The 23,016-nt window shown below is 43.1% G+C and overlaps 1 protein-coding gene across 1 annotated transcript in view; it reads right to left on the reverse strand.

Annotated features, from left to right (window-relative positions):
- The window catches only part of OLFML2B (olfactomedin like 2B), a 53,607-nt gene extending 30,838 nt beyond the window's left edge, over positions 1–22,769 (reverse strand). Inside the window, exons 1-3 of the mRNA XM_027868511.1 lie at positions 22,253–22,769; positions 19,696–19,959; positions 13,877–13,984 (exon numbers count right to left, since the gene is read on the reverse strand). Coding sequence (XP_027724312.1) covers positions 13,877–13,984; positions 19,696–19,959; positions 22,253–22,426 — 546 coding nt within the window. The 5' untranslated portion in view covers positions 22,427–22,769. The remainder of the gene's footprint in view (positions 1–13,876; positions 13,985–19,695; positions 19,960–22,252) is intronic.
- Between the last annotated feature and the right edge of the window lie 247 nt (positions 22,770–23,016).

Consider the following 23,016-nt stretch of genomic DNA (forward strand, 5'->3'; position numbering starts at 1 on the left):
GGGAGCATCTTTGGCAAGGGCTGGTATAGCTACCCAGACATTGCCAAGACATTTGGAATGGTGGTAAGAGGGAGAGAGAGGAGAGATGGGCTAGTTATTTTGCAACTTGAAACATCTGGAACAGCTGGCTAAGAGAAGTAAATCATGATTTGAAATAAAGGGATGTGTGTCTGCGAGTGGAGTCAGGGAACTATGTTGATGCATGCTCTTACAGATGACTAGAATTCTAGACTCCTCATTAGGAAATGTCAGAGATAGATGGAGTCATGAAACACAGGCCATAAATGAGCTGGGCAAGGGTGGGTTCAGGAGGGTGGGCAGGTGAATGTCAGTCAGTGTTACCAGATGAGGACAGAGTGAGAGAGTTAAGACCACAGCACAGAGAAAACCATTTTGGGGGAATGTTGAAGAGATTCCTGACTGATGCAGGAGGAGGACTTTAAGGTTTCTTTCCCCAGTGCTCCCCTTCCCCCAATATAGCTCTGAGATTATTTAGGGTAGACGAGGCAGGCAAACTCCATTGGGGAAAAAAAAGCAAAGCAACACAGATGATTTGTTAAGTTGGCACCAGTTAGTTTGGTTGGCTAGAGTACAGGGTTAAGGAGGTTGGAGCTGCCAGGTCATTCTCCATTTGGGCCAGTAAGCTCTGCTCAGAGGAAAAATTCAGTTTTGTGGCCACAGGCTACACCCCTAATCTTGGCCATCCAGCCAGCCAAGTGTTCTTGGACAAAAGGGAAAGAACAAGAAATTCTTCAAGTTGGATGGTGCTTTAGAGCTTGCTTAGTCCCAACTCACCCCGCCAACCCCAGCCCCAACTCTCTTTTACATAAGTTGCAATCTTCTCATGCTTTGCCCATCTTGTCCTTGTGGATTGCTTGATTTTTTGAACCAATCCTTCTCTCCAAAGTGTGAATCCCCTCTATAGTTTCGCTGGCAGGGGGTCATAACCCAACATGAGACAAGAGCATTCCATTGTTGGACAGACTCACTTGTTAGAAAACCAAATCTCCTTGCCTGCAACTTCCTGCTAAGGTCTAATCACTCTTCTTTCAAATATATGAAAACAATGTTTGTATTCTTCCCTTTAAATATCCTTGAGGCAGTTAGATGGAACAGAGGATAGAGCTCTGGATCTGAAGCCAGGAAGATCTCAGTTAAAATCCTGCCTTAGACATCTAACAGTATGACCATGGGCAAGTCATTTAACTTCTATTTGCCTCAGTTTCCTCATTTGTAAACTGGACATAGTGATAACACCCACCTCTCAGGGTTGCATAAGTATTAAATGACCTATATAAGGTGCTTTTGCAAACCTTAATGTGCTATAAAAATGCTAGCTATTATTGTTGTTGTTGTTGTTGTTATTCTCCAAGATAAACACCCCCACTTCCTTTAAACCAAACTCCTGTGATACATTATTGAGTCCCCTTGCCATCTTGTTTGGACTCTCCTAGCTGTTCTCAAATTTGTTAATGTTCCTCTGAAACTGTGCTGCAAAAATGGCCCGACACATTCCAGATTTGGTCTGACTAACACAGAGCACAGTGGATAATGCACTGAGAGTAAATGATGAGAGCACACACACACATACACACACACACACACACACACACATATACACACACACAAGGGAAGAAGGTCCAAATCAAACATTCCATTGGCAGGAATTCCATTGTTATCATATATGAAGGACAACAAATTAAAGTGTTGGGACTCAGGAGCAGATTGCAAGGCAGAAAGTAGATGGAGTGCTGAGATCCAAGCGTATGCATGTAGCTAGGAGGAGGGAAGCCTGAGCCATGATGATGGAGGACGTCAGTGTTGAGAAACACTCTGGAATGCATTCCTTCTTTACCTCCACTTCCTAATCAATCAAGCAAGGAAGGAAGCATTTATTAGGCACTTTTATGTGCCAGGCACCATTCTGGACACTAGAGATACAAAGACAAAAGCAAAACAGCCCTGCCCTCACCGAGCTTGTATTCTCATGGGGAAGATGACAAGTACCTTGATAGGTATATACAAAACACACACAGAGGAGGTATAAGCTAACCCTGGAAGGGAAAGAATCAAAAGCTGAAGGGACTAGGAAAGGCCTCATGCAGAAGGCAGCACTAGAGGTGCTATTTGAGGGAAAACAGGGATTCTGAGAGGTGGAGGTGAGGTTGGAGAACATTCCTGAAATAGGGAGTGGGGATAGGGAGAAGAAATGCAAAGTCATAGAGAAGGGCCATAGAATGTCCTGAGTGAGGAATAGCATTTGTTCTATGTGGCCCCAGAGGGAATAATAAGAAACAATGGGTGGAAATTATAAAGAGGAAAATTTACACTTATTACAAGGAAGACCTTTGCAATAGTTTAAGTAATCCAAGTGTGGGATGGGTTGCAATGGGGATAAGTGAGTTTTTCCTCCCTAGAAGAGGATCGAAGCAAAAACTTGTCCCAAACATCGTAGAGATCCTTGTTTAGTTGAGGGTTGGACTGGCTGATCTCTGAGATCCCCGCCAACCCAACTGTTCTGTGATTCTTTGTCATCTATGCCCCAAATTGTTTCTCCTTCAGCATGACGGTGGGAAATGCACAGCGTTTAGAGTCAGAGAAGCCGGGCTGGAATCCCAGACTGGCTTTTTAATAGCTATGTGACCTAAAGCAAGCCACTCAACTCTTCTGAACCTTTGCTTCTTCATATGGAAAACAAGGGGGTTGCTCAAGATGCCCTCTAAAGGTGATTTTCAGCTTGAAATCTACTACGCCGTGATTCCCAGCTGTTTCGACCGATCCTCATACGTCGTAGCTCTCAAGGCCCTTCACTTTCCTAGTTGTCCCTCTCTGGGTACACTATCCCTTACTGATGTCCCTAAAATATGATACCCAGAACTGAGCCCGGTAATCCAGATGTGGTCTGAGCAGGCATAGTACAGTGGGACCACCAGGTGGTGCAACGGCCTGGAATCAGGAAGACCTGAGTTCATATCAGGCCTAAGACACTCCCTAGCTGAGTGACTCTGGGTAGGACACTAAACCTTCGTGTGCCTCAGTTTCCTCAACTGTAAAATGGAGATGATGGCAGCAACTACCTTGCAGGGTGGTTGTGAGGGATCAAATTAGATATTTTTTTTTTTAAAATGTGCTTAGCACAGTGCCTGGCACATAGCAGGTGGCATATAAACGCTCCTTCTCTTTCCCCCGCCCCAACAATATTGCTCTCAATAGAACCCAAGAGCTTTCTAACTTTCCGATTTATAATGAACTTCCAATCCACTGAAACACCCAGATCCTTTTCACATGAACTGCTATCTACCTATGCTTTTCTCATCTTGTTCTTGTAAAGTATTTTCTTAACCTAAAGGTAAGACTTTTACATTTATCCCTATTAAATTTGGTCCAATGTTTTAACCTGTAAAAATATTTCTCAATCCTATCATCCAGTTTGTTATCCATCCCCTCTAAGCTTTGTATGTCATAAGCAAATGTGCGAAGTATGCATTCTGTGCCTTTGTCTAGAACAATAATAATAATGTTAATTCTCATAGGACTAAAGTCATATTCTTAGGGCAATCCATTGGGAATCTCCTTCCAAGCTGACATCGTGTTAATGACTACTCTTCAGGATCAGCTATGCAATAGATTCCACATCCACATCATTCTACTTTTATCTAGTCCATACCTCTCCACTTTTCCCACAATAATAGCATGAGATACTTTGTCAAAATCTGGATGAACTATCAAGTATTCCTTTGATCTAATAACCCTGTCAAAAAGATAATGTTAGTTTGGAATGACCTGTACTTGATGAAGCCAGGTTGGCTTTTTGTGATCACTGCTTCCTTTTCTACATGTTCACTAACCATCCCTCTAGTAATACTCCTGAAATATTATTACTAATTACTAGCTTCCAGTTTTCCAACACCATTCTCTTCCCTTTTTTGAAAACTCAGGACAATATTTATCCTCTAATCCCACAGTTTTCTTCTTCATGAATTTTCAAACATCACCATCTGCCACTTAGCAATCACACCCACCATTTTTTGGGTGTTCTGGGATGATGTAGTTCATCTGGGTCTGGGGATCTGAACTAATCAAGGGGAGCTAGGTGCTTTCTAGACCACCCCCCCTTTATTTCAGCGTGGGCTTATTGAAAACCACTGAAGCTCGGGTTGCAATAATGCATCTGTCAGATCATCTCATTCCCTTTTAACATTAGCTTTCTAGAAATACACCCCCAACATAGCCAAAGAACCATTGTGTTCATAGGCCCAAGAGGCCTATGCCAGTTGACACCTGCCCTCAGCACCTGGTAGGGGGGCTAAGGAGAAAAAACATTTGGAGACGGCTGGTGCAACTAGAGAAGGAAACCCACCGAGAGCACTAATTCCTTCAAACAGCTGAGAGTGTAATTCAGAAAACCAAGAAGGGAAAGAGTCCTCCAGCCTTGCCCTGGTGCATTCCATGGGCTAATTGCTAGTGCCTAAGCCTTTTTTCCTGTGGTTGGCCCTTCCCATGATTGGCCTGGATGCCACTTGGAGAAGTATAGGGAATGAGCACTAAGGGGAGTGAAACATCTTAGGTCCTATATACCACTTGGTCACTCTGAGACTCTGACCAAGTCAGTTTTCCTCTCTCTGCCTTAGTTTTCTCATCTGTAAAATGAAAGTGTTGGACAAGATGATCCCTAAGGTGTCTTACAGCACTCACCTTTTGTTAGCATCTGAATGATTTCTTTTTCTGGAAAGGCTCTTCTGTCAAGTTTTTGATTGCTTCCTATTTCCAAATGGCTTCATTGCTAACTGCTCCCCCATCCTCCCAACCATTCACAAATATTCCATAATTCCATTTTCTTTATGATCTTGTTTCAGTTGCCTGCATTCTGATCTACCAGGAAAATTGCATAAATCACCTTTAGACAGTAGTCACAGGCTAAGGGGAACCTGACAATTGGATGCTGACCTAGAGCATAAGATGGAGTGGAGATGGGGAAAAAGATGAAACAATGATTGAAGACATGAAGTTGGAGCAGAAATGGGGCAAAGGGTATAATAGAGATGGTTCATGGGATGGATCAAATGTAGGGCATGGGGTTGGGGTGAGTAGGGAGGATAAGGTTGGGCAGAGTTGGGGCATGGCAGGTAGCAGAGATAGGGTTTGGAGTAGAAGAGATATGGGTATCGGTTGGAATAGAGATGGAGACAGAAATGAAATGTTGATTGGAAATTAGCCAAGAGAAAATATATAGGCTAAATCTGCAGGACTCCAGTCTCACTTTGTTTCATCTTACTGAAGGAACTAAATACCAAAGATTACCATTTTAAAGTATCAAGCCAGGCTGCATCCATAGTGGAGACCAGTGCCCAAATCAATATGACAGAAATATGGTGACTGAGAGCTTACTATTTGCTGCTTTGTGCTCTCCCCACTATGAATACTGTTTCTTTCTCTTTCCCACTCCTGTGTAGAATGGCAAGGCCAGCAACCATATTGGGTCCCATTGATTGAAGAATCATTTGTCCAGGGGGCAGCTGGGTGGCACAGTGGATAGAGCACTAACCCTGAAGTCAGGTGGACCTGAGTTCAAATCCAACCTCAGACCAAACACTTGACACTTACTAGCTGTGTGACTCTAGGCAAGTCATTTAACCCCAATTGCCTAAAAAAACAAAACAAACAACAACAACAACAAAAAACAAACCACAAAACAAAACAAGAATCATTTGTCCAAGGGAAAGACTTGGGGAGGCAGTGAAGGGACCTGTTGTCTTAGGCCTCCTCACCTCTGCCTCTGAGCTGCTTTCAAAGCTCAGTTCAAATTTAATCTGACCTAAAGCCTTACCTGATCCTCCCCAACCACTAATGCCTCAGCCTCCAAAATTCCTTAGTAATTCATTTTTATGTATTCACTTTCATTTGTATATGTTGTTTCCCTGTACCAAAAGCAAGCACAATGCCTGGCATAGAGTAGGCACTCATGAACGCTTGTCGGTTGGTGGATTGGTGAATGGGTGGAAATCATATATGTCCATCAGACCCCATACCTAAATTCTGGCTGCTCTGAATTAGTCTTAGACTAGCAGAGTGAGGAATAACCATCCTTTCAAATCCTCCCTACCCCCTACCACCCAACCAAGGATAAACAAAGACTTGATCTTCATTGGGCCTTAGTGTGAGCCGAGCCACCATTTACCCACACGGGATGTTTCTAGGGCCACTGCTGGGCTTCCCCCAACTATTCTGTGGCACCTAAAATTCTTCTAACAGGGGACAAAGCTTTTTGTTCTACTCTTCGAGATCAAGTTCAAAATAGAAATCCCTCAGAGAGAGGTAACATATTGACTTTAAATTTTCTAGGGCCCAGTTTTGTCATCAATAAGATGAGAGAGTTGGACTAGATGATATCTAAGATACTTTCCACCCTGAAATCCTATGCCCCTACAACCAGTATTCATACTATAGCGTAAATGACTGATGGACGATTCTTTCCTGAGATCAGGTCTTTATGGGGGAACAGACAGAGCAGTGAGGGTTCTCCAGAAGGGGGTCAAGAGTACAAGAAAAGAGAGGCTGAGTACCCTGAAAACAAACGTTCCAACTTTACAGTTTTGTCCAGGGCCAGCACTGCACAGATGAAAGATATATTTCTCCATTCGTTAGTGCAAAAAAAGACACGTCCCTCAGGGCCAGAAACGCAACTTTGATCTGCCTTCCAGACCAAAACCAGACAGGCCAAGCAAAGCCTTGAGGAGGAAGCCTCTGGCTTCCCATATGCCTACATAGTCTATGCTGTAGCCAGGGCTGAGTCTGCTAAATCCTTCCCAGCTTTAACTCTGAATCCCAGGCAGTATTAACATGAGCAAGGAATGGAGAAGACATGTGCATTTTGCTGTTTTTCCAAGGGTACACTGTGGTTATGGATAGGTCACGAAGTCAGAGAACATCAGAACCATAGATATTATCTAATTTTCCATCGTAGAGGTGTCAAACTAAGTAGCCTTCAAAACTGCCCCAACAGGATGAAAATGGAATTAGGAAATTTAAAAAAAAATACAATACATACTAGATAATGTTAATTTGTGGTTTTGTAAGTCAATATGTAGGCTGGGGAATCCATTTCTATTTGAGTTTGACACCACAGCTTTATGATGTCATTTTACAGTTGAGGAAAGGAGGCCTAGGACAGGGAAGTGCCCTACCCAAGGTCACACAGACAATGGGAGGACTAGAGTAGAACTCAGATCTCCTGGGTCCCAAGCCTTTGCATTATACCTTGTCTGTCTCTTCCAGAAGCCTTGTAGATACTACTTTGTTGGGTTAGCATTACATATATAAACATTCACTTATACACATATATACATACATATATATATAACATGTATATATTCATGCCCATACACACATACACACACCTATATTTAAATATAAATTATATGCTAACTGGGTGTGGACTATTTCCACTTCTCATAAGGATTGAACTTCTCCAATTATAGTGTTCATGACAGCGGCTTCCCGCAACGTTAGAGTGGGAAGCAATCTTGGAGGACATCCATCTCGTCCAGGCCACTCTTTACAAATAACCAAACTGAGGCCCAGAGAGAAGTCATATGGCTAAGGATGCACGATTAGTGATGAAGCCAGATTTAGAATCCGGGTGTTTTCTTCCTGCAGGGTCTTTTTCAATATGGATCTTACAAGCTATAACATGCACCTCTTATGTTTAGAGTGATGGAGTAGGAGGGAAGAACTCTTGTAAAAATAATCTCTCTCATTTATTTTCACTCAAATATCAGCATCTACACTGTCGGTGTGTGATAGCTAATAAGTATTTATCAAATGCCCACGGTGTGTCAGGCACTGTGCTAAGCACTGGGGATACAAAGAAAGGCAAAAGACAGTTCCTGACCTTGAAGAATTCACAGTCTAATAGAAGAGACAGCATGCAAACCACCATGTACAAACAAGCTATGTGCTGAACAAACCAATGGTCACCAATTCTGTTGCATTAGACTCAGCTTTCCACTTTGGGTAGCATTCAAAGGACAAAGGAGATTCTTTGACATCTTGGGTCTTTGTTGTTGTTCAGTCATTTCAGTTGTCTTTGACTCTTCATGACCCAATTTGGGGTTTTCTTGGTAAAGATTCTGAAGTAGTTTGCTATTTCCTTCTCAGCTCATTTTACAGATGAAGAACTGAGGTAAACAGGGTTCAGTGACTTGGCCAGGGTCACAGAGCTAGTAAGCGTCTGAAGCCACATTCGAACTCAGCTCTCCCTGACTTCAAACCCAGCACTCTATCAACTGTGCCACCAAGATGCTCTGCCACCTTGGGTCTTACAGGTTTTATTTTATAGTGGGAGCTATTGAGATAAATGGGTACACATTCTACCTCCCCCATAGTAGCCAATAATAACCAACATTTACACAGAGCTTTAAGGTTTGTGAAGTGCTTTACAAATATTATCCTAATTGATCCTCATCATACCCGGGGAGGTAGGTGCTTTTATAATTTCCATTTTATAGATGAGAAAACTAAGGCAGAAAGAAGTTAAGTGACTTGACCAGGGTCACACAGCTAGTAAGCAGGATTTGAACTCAGATTCTAGGGCCAGGGCTTCCTCCATTAGCTGCCTCTACAGTGAACTAACCTTTTATCAGCCAAAGAAGATATCTGAGCTGGTCTTTGAGAGAAATTAATAAGCTATAAGCTCATTGAGGACAGAGACTCCTAGCACAGTGCCTGGAATCTAGTAGGTACTTAATAGATGCTCTTTGAATTGGATGGCAAATTCTCTCTATAGGAATCAGCACCAATTCAGGAGTGGCCTGGCTGTATTGGGAAGTAGACAGCAGCTCCTCAGCCAAGATGCTTGGTGCCTTTACGTTCCCCCTCTCCCTTCCCCCATCTCACAGCAAAACCTGGGCTCTGGAAAAGATCAACTGAAGAGTTGGTGACTGGTGAGAGCTCAAATCTTTATCTCACTTGCATTTTAACAGGAGTTGAGGCCCAAATGAACAAAACTGGGGGTGAAATGTTAGGTATCAGCCATGGGAAGCCTTCTCAACTTCCCTGAAATCACCAAATGCAGGCATTTAGCTACTCTGTACATCCCTAAGGATGGCCCTGATCATACTGCGAAAAGACTTTAGTTTGAGAAACTGGATTTAAATCTACCTTTGACATTTATTATCTGTGTGACTTTGAGCAAATCCCCTAACCTCCTTGGGCCTCAGTTTCCTTATCTATAAAATGAAGAGACTGCACTAGATAGGGTCCAGGGTTCCTTCTAACTTTATATCTATGAAACTATGACAAGTCCCTTCTAGTCTAAATCTATCATCCTATGATCCTATAGCATTAGATAATAGCCTTCCCTCCTTTCCTCATTCCCCTTCCTTCCCTCCTTTCCTCCCTTTCTTTCCTCCCTCCCCTTTCCTTTCTTCATCCCTTTTTTTCCTTTCTCTCCTTCTCTCCTTCTTCCCCTCTTCCTCCTTCCTGCCTTTTTTCTTCCTTCTCTTCTTCTTCCTGTTTTCCTCCATTCCCTTCTTCTCTCCCCCCTTCCTTCCCTTTTTTCCTCTCCCTCCCCTTCTCCTTTTTCTCTCTCTATCTTTCTTTCCTTTCTTCTACCCTCTCATTCTTCCTTCTTTCCTTCCTACTTCTCTCCTTTCTCCCTCCCTTTCCTTCCTACCCTTCATTCCTCCTTTCTCCCTCCCCTTTTCCCCCTTCCTTCTTCTTTATATCCTTCCTTCCCTTCTTCCCTCCCTTGTGCCCCACTTTTTGCCCTTATTATTCCCTAAACATTTATTAAACACTCACTGTACCAAGCCATTATGCTCCATAAGAGATAGAAAGTTTCATAAGTCACATTCCCTGTCATCATGGACATGGAGCTTGGTCCAATAGAGAGAGATGGCACAAACTGATCATTTTGCTACACAATAATATACAATAAGTATATTAGAGAGATGAGCACTAAGATACTGGGTAACCTATGAAGTGGAAGATCATTAATGACAGGACAATGGGAGGACGTATCATTTGAGTTGGGCCCAAGAGGAGCATGGCCACTTCAGTACATGACGAGAGAAAGAGATGGGTCCTTCTAGGCACGGAGAATGGATGTGTGGAAAGGTGTGGGAGAAGCTGAGTACAATTCTCCTTTCATCTAGTTTTCAAATATCTTCTATACACCCTGTAACACATATATAAATTGTACTGCACGTATTACCTAGTGGAAACTTGGTTTTGGCCAAGTTCTCATTCAAGCCAATCTCCATGGAACTTACCACGGGAGAAAGGAACATAAAAAAAGAGCCCTCCAGGTATATCCAAGAGCAGCATGTTACTTCAATTCCCTTCAAGATGTTCTGGAGGAGTGATATTTTTCCCATTTCTGTAAAACTCTGCCTTTTCAATTAGTAGCGGTTCCATATGGACATCAGCCAAACCCAGTGAGGAGACATTCAGCTGGCTCTCGGCTTCAAGGTAGCTCTCTCTGTGGGGATTAAACTCCCAGGCCTCTCCGTCGGCCTTCATTGTGCTACAGCAACCTCCAAATACACAGAGTAGAATAGGGAGTAGAACAAAAACTTGACTTAAAATCAGAAGACCTGGGTTCAAATCCTGCTTCTGTCCTTTACTGGCTGGGTAACTTTGGACAAATCACCCAAATTCTTTGGGCTTCGGTTTCCCTCATCTGAAGAATGGAGTCCTACTTCACAGGGTTGTTGTAAAAATCAAATGAGATTATATATGTGAAAGTATTGGGTAGGAGCTAGACAAGCGTCTTTCCCAATTATCAAATTTTTCCCGTCATGAGAATGTCGAGGGTCGGTGTAGACCCATGTGTAGACACCTCTCCTTCTATTCTCTCTCTCCTGGTCCCCATGGTGGCCAAAAGCGCAAATTGGTAGAATGATTAGCCAATATTAGCAGCACAATTTCTAGCTTTGCAACACAGCTAATCTCATTATCATCTTGGGATTTAGAGGTAGAAGGCACCTCAGGGATGATCTAACCCCACCCCTTCATTGTACAGATGAGGAAACTGAAGCTTAGAGAGGGGGAAATGACTTGTCCACAGTCACACAACCAGGAAGTAGAAGAGCTGCCATTCAAACCTATACCCATGGATTCTGAATTCCATACTCTTATGCCATGAGCAGCCTCTAACTGACCTTCTAGTTATCACCCATTCAGAGACTGAACCCATGACCTTAAATTCATACTCAGACCAGCAGGGGAGGTGGCCCTTGTGCTAAGTAGAAAAAAAGGAAAGTGGTCTGTTTGGATCATGCAAAAAGCCAGACAGACAATGAATAAGCAGCAGCTTTGTCCTCCTGCCCATACAGTAATATAATGGAAATTAAAGAGGAGCTAGGAGTTTGGGTGGCTCAGGGGGCTGGCTCAGGGGAGCTGGGCCACCGGTTTGAATCCAGTCCCAGATGGTAGAGTGTCAAAAAACTCTTGCTATCTGAAAATTCATTCAGTAGCCAACGTGTGAAGTAGGTGGCTGGGCTCCTGTCTCTGCTGGTAGACTGGTGTGTTCACTCCCTCCCCCAAACAAATTCCATCATCCCTATTGACAACAGCATCAGAGGGAAGGACAAGAAGTTCAGGGAACAATCTGGTATTCTCTGGTGACCTCTCTAGAGCATGGGACAGATGGGTAAGGAAAGGAAGAGAGAGGCAGCATTCTGTTGGTGATGTGATCCCTATGCAGTCTGTGCTGTAGCTAGGATTCTAAGCCTATCCATCAGTTTTAGGCCATTTGAATTTGAAAACAGACCCCTAATACAAACAATGGGATTCAGAAAACATTGATTTTGTAATGAATGAGTCAAGTGCAAGGGTGAGTTGGTAAAGGAACCAGTGAGATTGGGCTGGAAATGTTTCTTAGGAAAGGGATGTGCTATAAGCCTTTTTTACCTAGAATGTTTCACCATCATCTTCAAGTTCTGATTTCCACGGCCAAAGAATCTGCGGCAAAGGTCATTAAGAACCTTTGTCTTCCAATCTCCCCCCTCTCCAGTTTGATGAAGGCTTCAGTAAGTTTTAATTGGCAGTTAAAAAGAACTGGAGGGATTTATAGAAAGATGTGGACAAGAATCCCAGAGCATGGGGAAACTCACTGAGGTAGGTGCATTAATAGGTATTTACCCAATAGGGTGTAATTCCTTTCTATCAGATGGTTCATTTTTTACCCTTCCAGCAATTTTGAAAAATACCTGGGCCATTCTTAATAGTGTTTCAGATAAGGAAAATGATAGTCAGAGGTAAAGTCATTTTCTCAAGATCGCACAGCTCACTAATGGTGGAAGAAAGGATTCAAGCTTCCCTTCCCTCCAGGCTAGAGCTCTTTCCATGAGATCTCACTGATGTGACCTGGGAATCACAAATCCAAAGTGGGAAGGGAACTAGAAATCTTGGAGTTCAACCTCCTCATTTTAGAGATTCAGTTTACAGTGTAGAGAATGGAGACATAGAAAGGTTGTCACTTTGATTCCCTGCTCCTTAGTTTGGTTATCTATAAAATGGGAATTACAACATTTACTTTCCCTCACTAAAAAATTGCCGTGGCAAAAATCTATTTGTAAACCTTAAAGTCTCAAAGTAAGCTATTATTATTACCTAGTAATTATCTATTAATATCCAAGCTTTCCTCTCTCCTGCATGTTCATCAAAATTATTCAAACATTCTATCTATCCTTATACAATAAAATGATGCTCCTGGCCCACCATCAGAGGAAGCCAGGTGGCACAGCGGACAGAGCGCTGGGCCTAGAGTCAGGAAGAACTAAGTTCAAATCCTTCTCCAAACATTTACTGACTGTGTGATCCTGGGAAAGTCATTTTAACCTTTGTCTGCCTCAGCTTTCTCAACTATAAAATGGAGATCATAATATAACCTACCTCCTACAGTTGTTATAAGAATCAAAGGAGATAATATTTGTAAAGGGCTTAACCCAGTGCCTGGTACATGCTAGGTGCTTAATCAATTCTTGCTCCTTTCTTTCTATCCAATAGGGTCTGGGTGATTTTTTGCTTCATTTGTTTGTTTTCAGTAGTAAAGGCAGCTTAATGTAATAAAACACACACACACACACACACACACACACACACACACACTCAAGATTTAGTATCAAGAAATCTTGGTGCAGTGAATATAGCACTGGCCCTGAATTCATGAGGACCTGAGCTCAAATACAGCCTTAGACACTTACTAGCTGTATGACCTTGGGCAAGTCACTTAACCCCAATTGACTCACCTCACCCAAAAAAAAGAAATCAAAGTATTCAGAATCCACCTCTGCAATTTAATAGCTGTGTTATTGTAGTGCACACTCTGTGCCTCAATTTCTTCATTTGTAAAATGAGGATAAGAATAGCCATCCTATCTCCCTTCACAGGGGCATTTTTATGGAAGCCCAATAAATCATTTAAACTATTACTATGAATAATTTTTCATGGAGGAAAGCTGTCACATAGCAAATAGAGTCTTCAGCCAGAAGACCTGAGTTCAAGTTGCACCAGGGTGGCTCTGGACAAGTCACTTACCATTTCAGTGCCCTAGGCAACTCTCTTAGTGGAAGACAAAGGTCTATCTTCACTGATCAAGGGAGGACCTCACAAGGCGCTCCCTAAACTGATGAAATCATAGCCCTGTTTAAGAAAAAATTCTTCACATACTGCCCCACATCTTCCCCTGTTACTAATAGTATGCACGTGAGAACTAGTCTGCTAGGATATGACGTGTGACATTGTTTCTCTCCCAAAATTGAAGGGAAGGGCAAATTATAGTCAGGCTCCAATCACCATCAGCATGGGATGAAATCTGAGCCATCACTGGGCTCAGCTGAATACAGGACAAGAAAGCCAGAATCCCCCTTACCTCCTCCAGTTTCTCCACTCGTCCTACCAACTTTGTGGTGACTGAATGAAGCTTTAAAAGATCCAGGCCATAGAAAGCCCCTTCCAGCATGTCTATGATGGTGGACAGCTGTGGAACAAATTGAAAATGAGTTAGACGTTGTACATAGTAACAGCAACATTGTGTGATGATCGACTATGAGTGACTTAGTTCTCAGCAACACTATGATCTAAGACAATGACAAAGGACTCATGATGGAAAATGCTATCTAGAGAAAGAACTGATAAAAGTCTGAATGCGGATTGAAGAATACTATTTGCACTTTATTTTTTTCATGTTTTCCTTCCTTTTGTTTCTTCTTTCATAACATGACTAATATGGAAATTTTTTTTATAAGCATTTATTTATTTTGGCTAGGCGATGGGGTTAAGTGACTTACCCAGGGTCACACAGCTAGTAAGTATTAAGTCTCAGGCCAGATTTGAACTCAGGTCCTCCTGACCTCAGGGCCGGTTCTCTGTACACTGCAGGAAATATTTTACATGATTGCACATATATAACCTATATCAAATTGCTTACCATCTTAGGGAAGGGGAAGGGAGAAAATCTGGAACTCAAAATTTCATAAAAAATGGATGTTAAAAATTGTCTTTGCACCTAACTGGAAAAGTAAAATACTATAAAATTACTATAAAAACAAGATACTGTTTAAAAGAAAAAAAAGAAGATGAGTTAGAATAGATGCAGCACAGAGAACAAGCTTCCTTCTGTTCACAACAACACTTTGGAGGCCAAGGGTGCAGTTCTCTGAGTGAGATGTTCCCAGCACTTTTGAGAAGAGCAAAATATCCATAACCCTGAAGAGACAGCCAAGCCCTGAGCATACTCAGTCTCCATGAAGTCAAGGAAATAAGCCAGAACAACAACATTGTTGTGTTAATCACATTAGATCAACGTGAAAAAAGATCAACTTTTATGATTCTCAAATGATACAAGGCTAGAAATGTGGGAAGTTCCATGAGGTCAGCGTGTCTACTCTTACTATATCCCCCACTGTGCCTCATATATAAAAGCTTTCCAATAAATATTTGTGGTATAATGGGAAAAGTATTCCATTTGGATTTGGGGAATCTGTATTCTAATCCTGTCTCTGCTATTTCCTAGCTTTGTGAGTGACTTTGAGCAAGTCACTTAACGTTGGTGGGATTTCAGTTTCCCCATTTGTAAAATGAGGGAGTTGGGCTGAAATAGATGGTCTCTAAGTTCCCTTATAACTCTATGATCATTTTTATTGAAGGAATGAATGGATTTTTCAAGATGGCAAAATCTCCTCTGTGATATTTAATGCACACTTAAAAGTTTCAAGGAAGGTGCTTCTGAAGTAGTCAGCTTCATTTCCGCCTGAATCCTCCAGGATTCATTTCAAGAAGGGATGAATCATAGATCTGTCAATCAGTCACTAAACATTTATTAAGCACTTACTACATGCCAGGCACTGTGGTAAACACTAGGGATACAAAAAGAGGCAAAAGACAGTCCTTGCCTTCAAGGAGCTCATGCTCTAACAGGGGAAATTACAAGTAAACAAATAAGTATAAACCAGCTGGACACAGGATAAATAGGAAATAATTTACAGAAGGAAGGCACTAGAATTAAGAGCAGTTAGGAAAGGCTTCTTGGAGCATATAGAATTGGGTTAGGAATTAAAGGAAGCTAAGGAGGTCAGTAGTCAGAGAGGAGAAAAGAAAGCATTTCAGGCATGGGGGACAGCTAGAGAAAATGTCCAGAGTTGAGAGATGGAGTGTATTGTTCATGGAACAGACAGGAGGCCAATGTCACTGGATCAAAGATTAGGTCGTAGAGAATACGGCACAAGCAGACTGGAGAGGTGGGGAGGGATGGTAGGTTAAGAAGGGCTTTGAAAGCCAAGCAGAATATTTTGTATTTGATTCTGGAAATGATAGGGAGCCAGTGAGCTTTACTGAGTAGGGGGGTGATATGATCAGACCTGCACTTTACAAAAATCACTTTGATGGCTAAAAAGAGGATGGATTGGAGAGGGGAGAAACTTGAGACAGGCAGACTCCACTTCTAGCTTCTCTAATAGTCTCCTTTCTATCTAGGTTCAGATCTGGTTGGAGGAGAGGTTTTTGAGTCCCTTGCTAGAGATGGGACATCCATAACGTGGGCTTCTGAAGAATAAGATAACATATATTATGCCGGTCTTAATGTGTTTGAAGAGATATCTTATCAAAGAAGACCTAGATTTCTTCTGCTTAACCCAGAGGGTAGAACAAAGACCAATAAGTGAGAGTTATAGGGAGACAGAATTCAGTGTGACATAAGGAAAAACTTCCTAACAATTAGAACTGTCCAAAAATAGAACAAGCTGCCATTGGGGGGCGGGGGAAGAGGATAGTGAATTTCCCATAATTGGAAGTCTTTAAGTTTAGCCAGGATGAGTATTTATTGGGAATGTTGTAAATGGCAGGGTGGGACTAGATGACCTTGAGGTTCTTTCCAAGCATAAATCTATGGAAATAAAATCCAAATGACTGCTAAATTGTACCCCATGGAAGAGTCATGCTGGGGGTAGTGTGATAAGCACAGAATTTAAGGAACTTTCTTTTCCCTACTTGCTCCCGGTTCTGTTCCAGTCCTCGTGGCTGAGCATCTTAGGGACACCTGGACTGGCATGTGGAGGGAAACCTCTCTCCCTTCCCATTGGGATGCCTCTATTCAAAATGATAGCTTGCTTCCTCTAATCAATAGGAATTATGGCTAAAGACCAATGAGAAAAGCTAGCCAGCACCTCTGATGCTTCCTACCTATGTAACCTTGTCACTTCACCCTTCTATGACTCATTTTCCTCATCGGAAAAATAAGGGGGTTGAACTCAGTGGCCTCTAAGGCCTCTTCCAGATTTTCACTTGTGACTCTAGGAGATAGTTTTGCCATTTTCAGAAAGAGCAGATCCATTGGTAGCATGCGGATGCAGTATCACAGAAAAAAAAAATGAGTCCCCAGATTTTAGCTTTCTGAGCTTCATTCTTTGACCTATGGATGAGGAATCAGAAAACCTGGAAAAGCTCTACATCTAGCTCTATTTGTATCTAGGTCTATGATCTCATAGGTATGCCTTAGAATGACTTTGGACTTCAATTTCCTCATGTTTAAAATAAATATTTTGGACTAGATGAACTTCAAGGTCCCTTCTAGTTCTAATGTTATACTACTATTCTGCTTGGTTTTTTTTTTTGGAAAAACACCATGTATAAATAGGCACAGTGTTGTCTGAGCACCATACTGGGTGGGTGAGGGCTAGAATCATCATGACAGTGGGATTTATTTAAAATATTTGATAATAATGGCATAGTCCTAACACCATTATCCAGAAGTACACCCTGAGTGTAAGGGTTAACTTAGGCTCACTTACATACTTAGAACAGGCAGACATCAAAAACAAATTAAGTTTAAAATCCTAGGCCGAACATGGGAGTTGTCCCAAGTTCAAGATAATACTCAAGAGTTTTCCAGACACATTAGGTATCATCCCAGGATAACAGCCAGACCAATGGATCAGGAATGAGTCACTGGGCCTTTCATCCTTAGAGCAGACAGCCATTGTGCTAATGACAGATAAACTGTGTTGCTTCTTCAACTTACTATCTCTCCTGCTCACAAAGACCAGCTCATCCAAGGCTCTGTTCCTATTTCTGCAGATTGTTCTCTCTGGTCAAAATCTCAGAAGTCTTTTTGGTAATAGGATCTGGCAGCCAGTCACAAACCAAATCTTGGTGGCCCTCATCCTGATGAGCAGTCACAGATCCCTTCCTTTCTGACTCAAGAAGGGTTATATCATCAATCATCAAATCATTCTTGAATACCAGTGAAGGAGGAAAGTGGTATCATTACCTTCCGAGTAACAAGAGACCAAATTCTCTTCATTCCACAGAAGGCCAAAACATGATTACTGAACCCATTTTAGAAAAGGAAACTGGAAATCTAGCTGGACTAAAATGAGTTGTCCAAAGCACTAGAAGGAGAAGACTGTCAAGGAAGGGATTAAGTGCTAAGTACTTAACCCACTAAACTAGGCATTTGTTTTTCTCAAGCCAGTTATACTTGATTATGGTTTCACAAGTATAAGGTATAAGAGGCAGTGGAAAGAATACTGACTTTTGAGGCAGAGAGCCTGGGCTTCAATACTGTTTCTGATGCTTCCTACCTGTGGGACCTTAATCTCCCTAGGCTTTAGCTTTTTCAGTTGCAAAAAGAGAGGGTTGGATTAGATGGCCCTCTAGGGCTAAACAAAGGCTTAGATTCTGGTTTTATTTTGATTTATTATGATGATTAATTTCAATGATTATTATATTATATACAATAAATTATGTTCTGATATATTATGGTTATTAATCACTAATAAAATTGATACTGATTTTAATTTATGCTTATTAATTAATATTATTATTACTTTGATTTATTTTGATTCTGGGCAAGCCACTTTCCCTCTCTGGGTTTCAGGTTCCTCATCAGTAAAGTTAAGGAGCTGGACTAAATGATTTCTTATTTTTTTTTTTTGAGCTCCAAAATCCTATAATCCTTCACTGAAGTCCTGTCATACCTCATTTGTGGGATAGAGGTAACTCTACGTTTTTGAAGGATATTGAGTGCCCATAAAGTATAGGCTCTGAAAGGTCCTGCCCACCTAGAAAGGCTGATGATGATGATGATGATGATGATGATAACATAATAATAATTTATGTAATGCTTAAAGGTTTTCAAAGTGCTTTAGAAACATTTATTCCTCACAACAACCATGTTTATTCAGCATACATATGAGGAACCAAAAAGGACCAGAAAGATTTAAATTATTTGCCCACAGTTGCACAGCTAGTAAATGGCTGAAGCAGGACTTGAATCCAGTCTAACACTCTATCTGATATTTATGGGTCTGGCAAGTAAGCAAGTAATGGACTATGGTTCAGCTATTTGCGAACCAGTTTTCTGAGTCTGAAGAAATGTCATCAGATGATCGATTGGCCTCTGGTTACCTCTGGGCACTGAATTTTTTTGGCCGTAGTAACTCATGCAGGCTGTCCACTAAGGATGAGGAAGTGGTAATCTGCCTCTGGGGAGGGAAATACCCTTGGTCATGAAATCATGGCCCTTTGGAAATATTCAAATATAAGATGGGCAGCCTGGCAGAGTGGATAGAGAGCCAGGGAGATATGGGCTCAGGCATACTGCCCGTGGGACCTGGCTGAGTCACTTAGCCTCAGCGGACCGGACAACCTTCTAAGTTCCTAACAGCTACTGTTAGTAGAGTGAGTTTCCTTATTGGGAGTTTTGGACACAATGAAATCAAAGTTCTTTCTCACCACCCCACTCCTGACCCCTAATGGTGCCAACGACAATGAAATTGGAATTGCCTCTCTCCCCACCCACCCATCTTACCCAGAACTTTATTTCCAGATAATTCTAATCTTGCCCAATTCATTTTCAGAAACTCATTGTACCTTCTAATTGGCTCTCATGGCCTAGATTTGGACTAGTATAACCTTCTCTCCCCCCTCCCCACCCCCGGCCCCAGCATAGCCCTGATCAGCCTTGAGAGAACCAGGCTAAGTAAAAAGTTCCATTCTGGGACAGAAGGAAAGCCTCACATCTTCCATACCGTGGTGCAGTGGAAAGAAAGCTGAATTTGGAATCAGAGGATTTGGATCCTAGCTATGTGAAAGTTCTTTCTTTGCTGGACCTCAGTTTTCTTATCTGTGCAATAAAGGTTGGACTAGATGCCCTTTAAGAGTCGTCTGGGTTCTAAATTGATGATACCATACCTTGAAATCATGGGCATCGGCCTCCCGTAGCTGTTTCAGCCTGAAGTCTCCCTCACAGGGGTTAAGGGCTGATGGTGGGGCCACACAGGCACACTTGCAGGCTGGGCCCGAGGTGATTGTTTCCACGGTGTAAAAATCTTCAGCTCGAGAGGTTCCTTCATTGATTCTTTGGCAGGCATCTCTGCCCAGAGGTCTCACCACACACTTACACTGACAATCTGAGCCTTCCGTGACAGCTTTCACCTTATCATAGTCTCCTAGTAACTAGAGGGGGAGAGAGAAAAAGAGGGAGAGAAGTAGGGGAGAGAGAGAGAAACAGAGAGAGAGAGAGAGAGAGAGAGAGAGAGAGAGAGAGAAATTCAACGACAGTGTCAGTGAACTCTTAAATACTTTGCACATCTCTGTTAGCTAGCCAGAGACCTCAGACAACTCTGAACCTTGTAGTAAATAGCTCACAGTGACACAAAGCACTGACTCTGACGTTTCTTTGGAGCCTCTCAGATTTCTATTCTTGCAGGGTTTTTTGGAAAGTTTATTTCTCCTGGGCTCTCTGTCTTTCATCATTTAAAAAAAAAGAATCATTGAAACCCACTACCCAGCTACTAGCCTTTGCCTTCAGCTAAAGATAAGATTTAGGTAAAAGGTGGGGGGGGGAGAAAAGCTGACAATCACATGCTTTGCACTCTCTGTCTCCCTGTCTCTCTCTCTCTGTCTCTGTCTCTGTCTCTCTCTGTCTGTCTCTCTCTCTGTCTCCCTGTCTCTCTCTCTCTCTATATCTCTCTGTCTCTCTCTGTCTCTCTCTCTGTCTCCCTGTCTCTCTGTCTGTCTCTGTCTCTGTCTCTCTGTCTCTCTTTCTCTCTCTCTCTCTCTCTCTCCTGGTTAGGGGTTGATTTTTCTCCCAGGCAGCACATGAATGCATAATCCAGACTATGAAAATACACTGCTGGGTCTCACTACTCCTACAATGCTAAACATTTCCTTTCGAGAGCTTCTCTCCTGTCATCTCCTAAGGAAGGAAAACATTTGATAGCCTGTTTTCAATATTCCTTGTCCCTAGGCAATTGCTAAGGTAACTGACTTCTCTCTCTGGCTCCTCTCACATAGGCTCTGACTTGGTCTAAGCATCTTTCCTTTTTTCAAAGTCTTCTTCACATCCAGGAATCAATGTCCCTTTCCATGCATGGAAAAGATTTTCATTTTAACTAACCATTCCATGGATCACCTGCTACCCTAGCAGGCATTTTGCTTGGTCAAGTGGAAATATCACTGGAGGGATACTGTCTGAATAGAACAAGGCTTGTAATGTTTTCCTTAAAAAGATTAGGTTTCTTTTAATAATAATATTTGGTTTAGGGATGTTGTCAAATACAGAATGGATCAGTGGAAAAGGGAGTTGTAGTTCAAGATGACTTAAGCTGCTTGTCTTTGTGGGCTGACAGTAAATTGTAGCTTTCCCTGAAATCTTGCCTGGAATCTGACAGACTTCTGCTTTAAGACTCTGAGTAGATTCCTTCCATTGGGGGAGTTGGGATTTTGGAAACGTTACAGGGGACAGGACTCAAAATCTCAGATGGACCATCTCAGACTCTTGGAAGGATTCAGGGAGAGAAGGTGTGTGGAGGAGTATATGTAATACGTGAATGATAACACTAATAGCTCACCCATGTCTTGTGCTTTAAGATTCACTTACATTATCTCAAGTAAGGATGGGAAAGCCAATCAATTTCAAACTCAAGTTAAGAACTTTCTTTGCAGGGAGAAAGAAACTTGTACTCTAGGGCTCCAGCATCGTCATTGTCATGGGGTAGGGGGTCCATGTCTGCACTCCCCCTCTCTTGAAAGAGAACACCTCCCACACATCATCATGAATGTTTGGCTGAGCATGAAAGGCTCAGGGAGGATTAGTCCTTGGAGGGCTGTCACTACTTGTCCATCTGTCACTTATTCCCCTGTTTCCTGGCTGTGATACATTTTAAACAGACCAGGGTGGTCTGTGGATGGACTGTGTGTCCACCTGTTTTTCAGTCCCACAGAGTCCATCTTGTCAATCACACCACCAGTTTCTTGATCACTCTGCATTCATCTTTTTAGCACCCACATAGTTTCCTCTCCTCCCTCTGCTTGTCTCTCACACCATACTGTTGGCTGCCTCTGGGAGTCGGGTGACCCGTGTCTTTCCCAGCACACCCACCTGAGTCTCCTGTCCAACTCTGACTAAATCTCGATCACCAAAGGCAAGAGAGGACTGGACTTTGCCAATAGTTTTAACCACAGACATTTCTTTGCCTTGATTTCAGGATGCTGGGCAACTTCCCTCCTCTCTACTCTTCCTTTAACAAACTCGAAAGAGCTTTCTGATTTGGGGATACAGGACGAGCCAAGTCCCCAACCATCTATCATGAAAGCTATCGTCACCTTACTCCTTAGGGAAACAAGACGAATTGCCTTACGAACCCCATGCGATGTCCCCACTCCCTATCCACCCCCAAGAGAATCCTTAATGTCCTTTCTCCACCCTGAACAAGCAGAGGTGGGTAGCTGTGGGGCAGCGGCTCACCTGAGATAAAATGTTCTCCTGATTGTCCGCTTCGTTTTGCAGGGTATCTTCCTCCGTGGGTGCCTCGGTCTGCAGATCTGGGGGCTCGCTGGACCCTGTGGGGGGAGGGCTGGACGCCTGGCCCCAAGTCACAGCCAGTACAACCCAACAGGCCAGGATCAGTTGCTTAGCCATGAGGGATGGGGCGGGAAGAGGCGGAGCAGCGCACCTGAGGGACCTGGCCGAGGAGTGGGGGGAGGAAAGGGGAGGGAGAAAGGTAAGAAAGAGTTAAGGAGAGAGATCGGTATGATGGCAGGAGGCGGGCAATAGCGGCTCCAAGCGCCTTCTTGGGTTAGGTGCGGTTCGGGGGAGCAGGAAGGTGCACCCCAGAACCCTTCTGCATCTCCTGCCTTCCAAGGGCAGTCCACAACTGCAGCAGCCGCAGCAGCAGCAGTCCCGAGTGGAGAAGCGCACGGGATCTGAGAAAGGCGCAGGGGCCCTCCTTGGGGAGGGCTCAGGTGGAAGCTGTGCCCCCTGGCTGAGGAGGGGGCGCAGGTAGGGCGCGGACCCCCAAGTGCCACCCGGGAGGTAGGCAGCTCAGGCTGCTGGGCTGGGGGCGGGGACGGAGCAGCAGCAGCGACCGTGGCAGAGCGGGCTTCTAAAGCCGGCTAAACTCGGGATGTCGCGGAGGTGGAGGGCTACGAGAGGGAGGGAGGAAGAAGCGGGGAAAGGCTGGGCTGAGAGGGAGGGGCGGAGTCTCTATTGTGCTTCTGCCTGGGGGATGC

This window comes from Vombatus ursinus, unplaced genomic scaffold (assembly GCF_900497805.2).
Source record: "Vombatus ursinus unplaced genomic scaffold, bare-nosed wombat genome assembly UNPS02014789.1, whole genome shotgun sequence".
NCBI classification, from domain to species: domain Eukaryota; kingdom Metazoa; phylum Chordata; class Mammalia; order Diprotodontia; family Vombatidae; genus Vombatus; species Vombatus ursinus.